Genomic DNA, 12,434 nt, shown 5'->3' with positions numbered 1-12,434 from the left:
GCCAAAAACCCCGTCCACCGTCCTCCCAGTCTCTCCTTCGACTCCCCGCCAAAAAGCCCCGCACGTCCGCTGTCCTCCCCGTTCCTCCTCCGACTCTCCCCCAAATACCCCGTCCACCATCCTCGTCTCTCCTCTGACTCCCCTCCAAAAACCCCCGCACGTCCACTGTCCTCCCCGTCTCTCCTCCGACTCCCCCCAAAAACCCCGTCCACCGTCCTCCCTGTCTCTCCTCCGACTCCCCGCCAAAAACCCCATCCACCGTCCTCCGTCTCTCCTCCGACTCCCCGCCAAAAACCCACGCATGTCCACCGTCCTCCCCGTCTCTCCTCTGACTCCCCCCCCAAAACCCCCGCACTTCCACCGTTCTCCTCGTCTTTCCTCCGACTCCCCCCCAAAACCCCCGCATGTCCACCGTCCTCCCAGCCTCTCCTCCGACTCCCCACCAAAACTCCATCCACCGTCCTCCTCGTCTCTCCTCCGACTCCCCGCCAAAACCCGTCCACTACCTCGTCCACCGTCCTCCTCGTCTCTCCTCCAACTCCCCCCCACAAAACCCCCGCATGTCCACCGTCCTCCCAGCCTCTCCTCCGACTCCCCACCAAAACTCCATCCACCGTCCTCCTCGTCTCTCCTCCGACTCCCCGCCAAAACCCGTCAACTGTCCTCCTCATCTCTCCTCCGACTCCCCACCAAAACCCCCACACGTCCACCGTCCTCCCCGTCTCTCCTCCGACTCCCCCCCAAAAACCCCGTCCACCGTCCTCCCCGTCTCTCCTCCAACTCCCCACCACAACCTCGTCCACTGTCCTCCTCGCCTCTCCTCCGACTCCCCACCAAAAACCCCGCACATCCACCGTCCTCCTCGTCTCTCCTCCAACTTCCGCCAAAATCCCATCCACCGTCCTCCTCGTCTCTCCTCCGACTCCCCGCCAAATATCCCCGCATGTCTAGTGTCCTCCCAGTTCCTCCTTCGACTCCCCGCCAAAAATCCCCGCACGTTCAGTGTCCTCCCCGTCTCTCCTCTGACTCCCCGCCAAAAATCCCCGCACGCCCAGCGTCCTCCCCGTTCCTCCTCCGACTCCCCCCCAAAAAACCCCGTCCACCATCCTCCTCGTCTCTCCTCCGACTCCCCTCCAAAAACCCCTGCACGTCCACCGTCCTCCCCGTCTCTCCTCAGGCTCCCCGCCAAAAACCCCGTCCACCGTCCTCCCAGTCTCTCCTTCGACTCCCCGCCAAAAAGCCCATCCACCGTCCTCCGTCTCTCCTCCGACTCCCCGCCAAAAACCCCCGCACGTCCACCGTCCTCTCCGTCTCTCCTCCGGCTCCCCGCCAAAAACCCCGTCCACCGTCCTCCCAGTCTCTCCTTCGACTCCCCGCCAAAAAGCCCCGCACGTCCGCTGTCCTCCCCGTTCCTCCTCCGACTCTCCCCCAAATACCCCGTCCACCATCCTCGTCTCTCCTCTGACTCCCCTCCAAAAACCCCCGCACGTCCACTGTCCTCCCCGTCTCTCCTCCGACTCCCCCCAAAAACCCCGTCCACCGTCCTCCCTGTCTCTCCTCCGACTCCCCGTTAAAAACCCCCGCACGTCCACCATCCTTCCAGTCCCTCCTCCAACTCCCCACCTCAAAACCCCCGCACGTCCAACGTCCTCCCAGTTTCTCCTCCGACTCCCCGCCAAAAACCCCGTTCACCGTCCTGCTCGTCTCTCCTCCGACTCCCCACCAAAAACCCCCGCACGTCCACCGTCCTCCTCCGACTCCCTCCAAAAAACCCCTGCACGTCCACCATCCTCCCCGTCTCTCCTCCGACTACACCCCAAAAACCTCGTCCACCGTCCTCCCCGTCTCCCTGCCAAAAACCCCCGCAGGTCCACCGTCCTCCCCGTCTCTCCTCCGACTCCCCGCAAAAAACCCCGCACGTCCACCGTCCTCCCCGTCTCTCCTCCGACTCCCCGCCAAAACCCCGCACGTCCACCGTCCTCCCGGTTTCTCCTCCGGCTCCCCGCCAAAAACCCCGTCCACCGTCCTCCCAGTCTCTCCTCCGACTCCCCACCAAAAACCCCCGCACGTCCACCGTCCTCCTCCGACTCCCTCCAAAAAACCCCTGCACGTCCACCGTCCTCCTCGTCTCTCCTCCGAGTCCCCTCCAAAAACCCCGTCCACCGTCCTCCTCGTCTCTCCTCTGACTCCCCGTTAAAAACCCCCGCACGTCCACCATCCTTCCAGTCCCTCCTCCAACTCCCCACCTCAAAACCCCCGCACGTCCAACGTCCTCCCAGTTTCTCCTCCGACTCCCCGCCAAAAACCCCGTTCACCGTCCTGCTCGTCTCTCCTCCGACTCCCCGCCAAAAACCCCGTCCACCGTCCTGCTCATCTCTCCTCCGACTCCCCACCAAAAACCCCCGCACGTCCACCGTCCTCCTCCGACTCCCTCCAAAAAACCCCTGCACGTCCACCATCCTCCCCGTCTCTCCTCCGACTACACCCCAAAAACCTCGTCCACCGTCCTCCCCGTCTCTCTGCCAAAAACCCCCGCAGGTCCACCGTCCTCCCCGTCTCTCCTCCGACTCCCCGCAAAAAACCCCGCACGTCCACCGTCCTCCCCGTCTCTCCTCCGACTCCCCGCCAAAACCCCGCACGTCCACCGTCCTCCCGGTTTCTCCTCCGGCTCCCCGCCAAAAACCCCGTCCACCGTCCTCCCAGTCTCTCCTCCGACTCCCCGCCAAAAACCCCCGCATGTCCACGGTCCTCCTCGTCTCTCCTCCGACTCCCCGCCAAAAACCCCCACACGTCCACTGTCCTCCCCGTCTCTCCTTCGACTCCCCCCAAAAACCCCTGCACGTCCGCCGTCCTCATCTCTCCTCCGACTCCCCTCCAAAAACCCCGTCAACAGTCCTCCTCGTCTCTCCTCCAACTCCACGCCAAAAACCCTCGCATTTCCACCATCCTCCCCGTCTCTCCTCTGACTCACCCCCCAAAACCCCCGCACTTCCACCGTCCTCCCCGTCTCTCCTCCGACTCCCCACTCAAAACCCCCGCACGCCCACCGTCCTCCCAGTCTCTCCTCCGACTCCCCGCCAAAAACCCCTGCACGTCCACCGTTCTCCTCGTCTCTCCTCCGACTCCCACCCAAAACCCCCGCATGTCCACCGTCCTCCCAGTCTCTCCTCCGACTCCCCGCCAAAAACCCCGTCCACCATCCTCCCCGTCTCTCCTCCGACTCCCCACCAAAAACCCCCGCACGTCCACCGTCCTCCCAGTCTCTCCTCCGACTCCCCGCCAAAAACCCCCGCACGTCTGCCGTCCTCCTCCAACTCCCCTCCAAAAACCCCTGCACGTCCACTGTCCTCCCCGTCTCTCCTCCGACTCCCCCCAAAAACCCCGTCCACCGTCCTCCGTCTCTCCTCCAACTCCCCGCCAAAAACCCCATCCACCGTCCTCCCCGTCTCTCCTCCGACTCCCCGCCAAAAACCCCTGCACGTCCACCATCCTCCCCGTCTCTCCTCCGACTCCCCCCCAAAAACCCCGTCCACCATCCTCCTTTTCTCTCCTCCGACTCCCTGCCATAAACCCCCACACGTCCACTGTCCTCCCCATCTCTCCTCCGACTCCCCCCAAAAACCCCCGCCCGTCCACTGTCCTCCTCGTCTCTCCTCCGACTCCCCCCCAAAAACCCCCGCACGTCTGCCATCCTCCTCGTCTCTCCCCCGACTCCCCTCCAAAAACCCTGTCCACCATCCTCCTCGTCTCTCCTCCGATTCCCCGCCAAAAACCCCGCACGTCCACCGTCCTCCCCGTCTCTCCTCCGAGTCCCCTCCAAAAACCCCGTCCACCGTCCTCCTCGTCTCTCCTCCAACTCCCTCCAAAAACCCCTGCACGTCCGCCGTCCTCCTCGTCTCTCCTCCGAGTCCCCTCCAAAAACCCCGTCCACCGTCCTCCTCGTCTCTCCTCTGACTCACCGTTAAAAACCCCCGCACGTCCACCATCCTTCCAGTCCCTCCTCCAACTCCCCACCTCAAAACCCCCGCATGTCCAACGTCCTCCCAGTTTCTCCTCCGACTCCCCGCCAAAAACCCCGTTCACTGTCCTGCTCGTCTCTCCTCCGACTCCCCGCCAAAACCCCCGCACGTCCACCGTCCTCCCCGTCTCTCCTCCGACTACACCCCAAAAACCTCGTCCACCGTCCTCCCCGTCTCTCCGCCAAAAACCCCCGCACGTCCACCGTCCTCCTCGTCTCTCCTCCGACCCCCGCCAAAATCCTGTCCACCGTCCTCCCGGTTTCTCCTCCGACTCCCCGCCAAAACCCCGCACGTCCACCGTCCTCCCGGTTTCTCCTCCGGCTCCCCGCCAAAAACCCCGTCCACCGTCCTCCCAGTCTCTCCTCCGACTCCCCGCCAAAAACCCCCGCATGTCCACGGTCCTCCTTGTCTCTCCTCCGACTCCCCGCCAAAAAGCCCCACACGTCCACTGTCCTCCCCGTCTCTCCTTCGACTCCCCCCAAAAACCCCTGCACGTCCGCCGTCCTCGTCTCTCCTCCGACTCCCCTCCAAAAACCCCGTCAACAGTCCTCCTCGTCTCTCCTCCAACTCCACGCCAAAATCCCCGTCCACCATCCTCCCCGTCTCTCCTCCGACTCCCTCCAAAAACCCCTGCACGTCCGCCGTCCTCCTCGTCTCTCCTCCGAGTCCCCTCCAAAAACCCCGTCCACCGTCCTCCTCGGCTCTCTCCTCAGACTCCCCGTTAAAAACCCCCGCACGTCCACCATCCTTCCAGTCCCTCCTCCAACTCCCCACCTCAAAACCCCCGCACGTCCAACGTCCTCCCAGTTTCTCCTCCGACTCCCCGCCAAAAACCCCGTTCACTGTCCTGCTCGTCTCTCCTCCAACTCCCCGCCAAAACCCCCGCACGTCCACCGTCCTCCCCGTCTCTCCTCCGACTACACCCCAAAAACCTCGTCCACCGTCCTCCTCGTCTCTCCTCCAACTCCCCCCCACAAAACCCCCGCATGTCCACCGTCCTCCCAGTCTCTCCTCCGACTCCCCACCAAAACTCCATCCACCGTCCTCCTCGTCTCTCCTCCGACTACACCCCAAAAACCTCGTCCACCGTCCTCCTCGTCTCTCCTCCAACTCCCCCCCACAAAACCCCCGCATGTCCACCGTCCTCCCAGCCTCTCCTCCGACTCCCCACCAAAACTCCATCCACCGTCCTCCTCGTCTCTCCTCCGACTCCCCGCCAAAACCCGTCCACTGTCCTCCTCATCTCTCCTCCGACTCCCCACCAAAACCCCCACACGTCCACCGTCCTCCCCGTCTCTCCTCCGACTCCCCCCCAAAAACCCCGTCCACCGTCCTCCCCGTCTCTCCTCCAACTCCCCACCACAACCTCGTCCACTGTCCTCCTCGCCTCTCCTCCGACTCCCCACCAAAAACCCCGCACATCCACCGTCCTCCTCGTCTCTCCTCCAACTTCCGCCAAAATCCCATCCACCGTCCTCCTCGTCTCTCCTCCGACTCCCCGCCAAATATCCCCGCATGTCTAGTGTCCTCCCAGTTCCTCCTTCGACTCCCCGCCAAAAATCCCCGCACGTTCAGTGTCCTCCCCGTCTCTCCTCCGACTCCCCGCCAAAAATCCCCGCACGCCCAGCGTCCTCCCCGTTCCTCCTCCGACTCCCCCCCAAAAAACCCCGTCCACCATCCTCCTCGTCTCTCCTCCGACTCCCCTCCAAAAACCCCTGCACGTCCACCGTCCTCCCCGTCTCTCCTCCGGCTCCCCGCCAAAAACCCCGTCCACCGTCCTCCGTCTCTCCTCCGACTCCCCGCCAAAAACCCCCGCACGTCCACCGTCCTCCCCGTCTCTCCTCCGGCTCCCCGCCAAAAACCCCGTCCACCGTCCTCCCAGTCTCTCCTTCGACTCCCCGCCAAAAAGCCCCGCACGTCCGCTGTCCTCCCCGTTCCTCCTCCGACTCTCCCCCAAATACCCCGTCCACCATCCTCGTCTCTCCTCTGACTCCCCTCCAAAAACCCCCGCACGTCCACTGTCCTCCCCGTCTCTCCTCCGACTCCCCCCAAAAACCCCGTCCACCGTCCTCCCTGTCTCTCCTCCGACTCCCCGCCAAAAACCCCATCCACCGTCCTCCGTCTCTCCTCCGACTCCCCGCCAAAAACCCCTGCACGTCCGCCGTCCTCGTCTCTCCTCCAACTCCACGCCAAAAACCCACGCATGTCCACAGTCCTCCCCGTCTCTCCTCTGACTCCCCCCCCAAAACCCCCGCACTTCCACCGTTCTCCTCGTCTCTCCTCCGACTCCCCCCCAAAACCCCCGCATGTCCACCGTCCTCCCAGTCTCTCCTCCGACTCCCCGCCAAAAACCCCGTCCACCATCCTCCCCGTCTCTCCTCCGACTCCCCACCAAAAACCCCCACACGTCCACCGTCCTCCCAGTCTCTCCTCCGACTCCCCACCAAAACTCCGTCCACCGTCCTCCTCGTCTCTCCTCCGACTCCCCCCCAAAAACCCCGTCCACCGTCCTCCCCGTCTCTCCTCCAACTCCCCACCACAACCTCGTCCACTGTCCTCCTCGTCTCTCCTCCGACTCCCCACCAAAAACCCCACACATCCACCGTCCTCCTCGTCTCTCCTCCAACTTCCGCCAAAATCCCGTCCGCCGTCCTCCTCGTCTCTCCTCCGACTCCCCGCCAAAAATCCCCGCATTTCCAGTGTCCTCCCAGTTCCTCCTTCGACTCCCCGCCAAAAATCCCCGCACGTTCAGTGTCTTCCCGTTCCTCCTTCGACTCCCCGCCAAAACCCCGTCCACTGTCCTCCTCGTCTCTCCTCTGACTCCCCGTTAAAAACCCCCGCATGTCCACCATCCTTCCAGTCCCTCCTCCAACTCCCCACCTCAAAACCCCCGCACGTCCAACGTCCTCCCAGTTTCTCCTCCGACTCCCCGCCAAAAACCCCGTTCACCGTCCTGCTCGTCTCTCCTCCGACTCCCCGCCAAAAACCCCCGCACGTCCACCGTCCTCCTCCGACTCCCTCCAAAAAACCCCTGCACGTCCACCATCCTCCCCGTCTCTCCTCCGACTACACCCCAAAAACCTCGTCCACCGTCCACCCGTCTCTCTGCCAAAAACCCCCGCAGGTCCACCGTCCTCCCCGTCACTCCTCCGACTCCCCGCCAAAAACCCCGCACGTCCACCGTCCTCCCCGTCTCTCCTCCGACTCCCCGCCAAAACCCCGCACGTCCACCGTCCTCCCGGTTTCTCCTCCGGCTCCCCGCCAAAAACCCCGTCCACCGTCCTCCCAGTCTCTCCTCCGACTCCCCGCCAAAAACCCCCGCATGTCCACGGTCCTCCTCGTCTCTCCTCCGACTCCCCGCCAAAAACCCCCACACGTCCACTGTCCTCCCCGTCTCTCCTTCGACTCCCCCCAAAAACCCCTGCACGTCCGCCGTCCTCATCTCTCCTCCGACTCCCCTCCAAAAACCCCGTCAACAGTCCTCCTCGTCTCTCCTCCAACTCCACGCCAAAAACCCTCGCATTTCCACCATCCTCCCCGTCTCTCCTCTGACTCACCCCCCAAAACCCCCGCACTTCCACCGTCCTCCCCGTCTCTCCTCCGACTCCCCACTCAAAACCCCCGCACGCCCACCGTCCTCCCAGTCTCTCCTCCGACTCCCCGCCAAAAACCCCTGCACGTCCACCGTTCTCCTCGTCTCTCCTCCGACTCCCCCCCAAAACCCCCGCATGTCCACCGTCCTCCCAGTCTCTCCTCCGACTCCCCGCCAAAAACCCCGTCCACCATCCTCCCCGTCTCTCCTCCGACTCCCCACCAAAAACCCCCGCACGTCCACCGTCCTCCTCCGACTCCCTCCAAAAACCCCCGCATGTCCACTGTCCTCCTCATCTCTCCTCCGACTCCCCCGCCAAAACCCCCGCACATCTGCCGTCCTCCTCGTCTCTCCTCCAACTCCCCTCCAAGAACCTCTGCACGTCCACTGTCCTCCCCGTCTCTCCTCCAACTCCCCCCCCAAAAACCCCGTCCACCGTCCTCCTCGTCTCTCCTCCGACTTCCTCCCCAAAACCCCCGCACGACCCCGTCCTCCCAGTCTCTCCTCCGACTCCCCTCCAAAAATCCCGTCCATCGTCCTCCCCGTCTCTCCTTCAACTCCCCGCCAAAACCCCGTCCACCGTCCTCCCCATCTCTCCTCCGACTCCCCGCCAAAAACCCCCGCACGTCCAGCGTCCTCCTCGTCTCTCCTCCGACTCCCCCCCCAAAACCCCCACACGTCCACCGTCCTCCCAGTCTCTCCTCCGACTCCCCACCAAAACTCCGTCCACCGTCCTCCTCGTCTCTCCTCCGACTCCCCGCCAAAACCCCGTCCACTGTCCTCCTCATCTCTCCTCCGACTCCCCACCAAAACCCCCACACGTCCACCGTCCTCCCCATCTCTCCTCCAACTCCCCCCCAAAAACCCCGTCCACCGTCCTCCCCGTCTCTCCTCCAACTCCCCACCACAACCTCGTCCACTGTCCTCCTCGTCTCTCCTCCGACTCCCCACCAAAAACCCCACACATCCACCGTCCTCCTCGTCTCTCCTCCAACTTCCGCCAAAATCCCGTCCGCCGTCCTCCTCGTCTCTCCTCCGACTCCCCGCCAAAAATCCCCGCATTTCCAGTGTCCTCCCAGTTCCTCCTTCGACTCCCCGCCAAAAATCCCCGCACGTTCAGTGTCCTCCCGTTCCTCCTTCGACTCCCCGCCAAAACCCCGTCCACTGTCCTCCTCGTCTCTCCTCCGACTCCCCACCAAAAACCCCGCACATCCTCCATCCTCCTCGTCTCTCCTCCGACTCCCCGCCAAAAACCTCCACACGTCCACTGTCCTCCCTGTCTCTCCTCTGACTCCCCCCCAAAAAACCCCGACCACCATCCTCCTCGTCTCTCCTCCGACTCCCCTCCAAAAACCCCTGCACGTCCACCGTCCTCCCCGTCTCTCCTCCGACTCCCCGCCAAAAACCCCGTCCACCGTCCTCCCAGTCTCTCCTCCGACTCCCTGCCATAAACCCCCACACGTCCACTGTCCTCCCCATTCCTCCTCCGACTCCCCCCAAAAACCCCCGCCCGTCCACCGTCCTCGTCTCTCCTCCGACTCCCCCCCAAAAACCCCCGCACGTCTGCCATCCTCCTCGTCTCTCCCCCGACTCCCCTCCAAAAACCCTGTCCACCATCCTCCTCGTCTCTCCTCCGATTCCCCGCCAAAAACCCCGCACGTCCACCGTCCTCCCCGTCTCTCCTCCGACTCCCCACCAAAAACCCCGCACGTCCACCGTCCTCCCCGTCTCTCCTCTGACTCCCCACCAGAACCCCGTCCACTGTCCTCCTCGTCTCTCCACCAAAACCCCCGCACATCCACCGTCCTCCCCGTCTTTCCTCCGACTCCCCTCCAAAAACCCCTGCACGTCCACCATCCTCCCCGTCTCTCCTCCGACTCCCCACCAAAAACCCCACACGTCCACCGTCCTCCCCGTCTCTCCTCTGACTCCCCACCAGAACCCCATCCACTGTCCTCCTCGTCTCTCCACCAAAACCCCCGCACATCCACCGTCCTCCCCGTCTTTCCTCCGACTCCCCCCCAAAAACCCCGTCCACCATCCTCCTCTTCTCTCCTCCGACTCCCTGCCATAAACCCCCACACGTCCACTGTCCTCCCCATCTCTCCTCCGACTCCCCCCAAAAACCCGGTCCACCGTCCTCCCCGTTCCTCCTCCGACTCCCCCCCAAAACACCCCGACCACCATCCTCCTCGTCTCTCCTCCGACTCCCCCCAAAAACCCCCGCCCGTCCACCGTCCTCCCCGTCTCTCCTCCGACTCCCCGCCAAAAACCCCGCACGTCCACCGTCCTCCCCGTCTCTCCTCCGACTCCCCTCCAAAAATCCCGTCCATCGTCCTCCCCGTCTCTCCTTCAACTCCCCCCCCAAAAACCCCGTCCACCGTCCTCCTCGTCTCTCCTCCGACTTCCTCCCCAAAACCCCCGCACGACCCCGTCCTCCCAGTCTCTCCTCCGACTCCCCTCCAAAAATCCCGTCCATCGTCCTCCCCGTCTCTCCTTCAACTCCCCGCCAAAACCCCGTCCACCGTCCTCCCCACCTCTCCTCCGACTCCCCGCCAAAAACCCCCGCACGTCCAGCGTCCTCCCCGTTCCTCCTCTGACTCCCCCCAAAAACCCTGTCCACCATCCTCCTCGTCTCTCCTCTGACTCCCCTCCAAAAACCCCTGCACGTCCAGCGTCCTCCCCCCTCCCCGTTCCTCCTCCGACTCTCCCCCAAAAACCCCGTCCACCATCCTCGTCTCTCCTCTAACTCCCCACCAAAACCCCGTCCACAATCATATGATACAGCATTGTATCCGAAAACAAAGCGATACATGACCATCCATTGGTTAATAGCAGCCTGCTATCTCTAATAACCGAAGCAACTGTCTAGTTAGAGACTGTCTCAGCATTTAACATAACAAAGAAGCCATTTTAAATTTAACACGTGTTCTTGGAGTATTCAGCTGCATAGGTTTCACCATCAGCTCGATTGCAGAGTTCGTGGTGTGAGCATTCCTGATATCTTTCATTTATACATTTTGTAACTGAGTTTTATAGTTATGGCAACAGCTTACATGTTATAACACCTGGCCCGGAGTTTAGTTGCAAAATGAAGCAATAAAGTTCAAAGCTTTCCAGTTTAAATTGGGAAAAGGTGTTCCTGCTAAGTGTGTTCGGAACTGCAAGGAAGCCTACCTTCAATAGTTGCTTTACTGCTGCCTCGAGAGTCCAATTCTTTCTTTGGTTTTGTTTGTGAAGGTGAGCCTTGCCTGCCTCTGCTTCGAGATGCCTTCACTGTCAAAAAAAACCAAATGATTTTACCAACCATCACAGAATCTGATGACAGGTATTCAGCCCATAGCCCTGTCTTGGCTCTCTGAACTGGTTACCTCATTTGATTCTTAGATTCTCCATGTGAAGTAGTCAAATGCTTTCTTGCCAGTGAGGTCATGTCCCCACTTCTGGAAGTTACTGTGGTCTCAGGCACAAAAGATTAGGCCACTCAGCCCCTCATACTGTCCTTTACTATTCATTAAGACCTTGGCCTCAGCTCACCACTTGCTGTCCTATTGACCAAGATCTACATTCTCTTTGAATAAGTTCAGTGATCTAGTCTCCACAACTTCCTGGAATAAAGAATTTTAAAGATTCGTAATTCTTTAGGAGAAAAAAATTACTCCTCATTTTAGCCTTAACTGGGTGACGTCGTATTCTGAAACTATTCTCCATCCCACTTCTAGACCACCTCACCCCCCACACAGAGGGGCATCCTCCCAATATTGTTTGCTTAGTTAGAGATACAGTGAGAACAGACCCTTCTGGTCCACTGAGTGGCACCTCCCAGTGACCCACCGATTTAACCCCAGCCTAATCACAGGACAATTTACAATCACCAATTAGCCAACTAACCAGAACACCATTGGACTGTGGGAAGAAACTGGAGCACCCAAAGAAAACCATGCACACACAGGAAGGAACGTACAAACTTGCTCACAGAGGATTCCAAAATTGAACTCTGAACTCCATCCCCTCCCCTTCCCACAATCTGTAATAGCATAGTGCTAACTGTTACATAGACCGAGTTTACATAGTCACTCGGATCCCACCAACCCCCAGTGCAGGTGAAGGGTGTCAACCTGAAACATTGTCTGCCCTTTTCCCTCCACTGATACTGCCTGACTTGCTAAGCTCTCCCAGCATCTTATTAATAGCTCCCCCCCCTCAGAATTATTTGTTTCAATAAGATCACCTTCCATTCTTCTGAAAAAGTAGATCCAAGCAGCTGCCCCAAGATCCTTTCTAAATTTGCTCTCAGTTTTGAATGACCCGTGAGAAAATAGTTATTAAGGAAGGCACATTAACAGCATTAAAAAGCCATCTAGGCAAGTAGACAATTAAAAGAAGTTTAGAGGACTGTGGGACTAGCACACTGGGCAATACAGTTGACATGAATGAGTTAGGCTGTATGACCAATTGTAGATTCAACCTGCCTAATCATTCCTCATAAGACAACCCCTTGATCCTGAGTATCAACCCAGTGATTGGATTGGCCTCCGAACCAAGTACTGTACACCCATCCTTAAATAAAAACCAAAACCACACCTTTCTACCAGTGTGGGCTCAACGATGCCCTGTGCAGACACAGCAAGACATTCCTGCTGTTAAAGCCCAACTGCTTTGGAAAAGCGGCCAACACCCCACCTGCCTTAAACTCTGTTAGAGCGACACACTTGGAAACTTTTATGGTACTAGGTTAGCTGATTTTCCAGACCATTAAATGTTATTTTTTCACTCTTCCAAGATGCCATAATATTTTCTTTAACTGTTACACAGTGTGATCA

At 60.4% G+C, this 12,434-nt stretch overlaps 1 protein-coding gene across 6 annotated transcripts in view; it reads right to left on the bottom strand.

Moving 5' to 3' along the window:
• col14a1a (collagen, type XIV, alpha 1a) overlaps nucleotides 1-12,434 on the bottom strand; it is a 273,774-nt gene that overhangs the window by 225,587 nt on the left and 35,753 nt on the right. For all 6 annotated transcript variants that reach the window (XM_072261042.1, XM_072261032.1, XM_072261062.1 and 3 more), the window contains exon 5: nucleotides 10,789-10,887. In XM_072261042.1, the coding sequence (XP_072117143.1) occupies nucleotides 10,789-10,887 (99 nt within the window). The remainder of the gene's footprint in view (nucleotides 1-10,788; nucleotides 10,888-12,434) is intronic.

The sequence above is a fragment of the Mobula birostris genome, chromosome 1 (genome assembly GCF_030028105.1).
Source record: "Mobula birostris isolate sMobBir1 chromosome 1, sMobBir1.hap1, whole genome shotgun sequence".
Lineage (NCBI taxonomy): Eukaryota > Metazoa > Chordata > Chondrichthyes > Myliobatiformes > Myliobatidae > Mobula > Mobula birostris.
The sequence above is the reverse complement of the archived record's forward strand: the minus strand, read 5'-3'. Positions and strand labels throughout refer to the sequence as shown.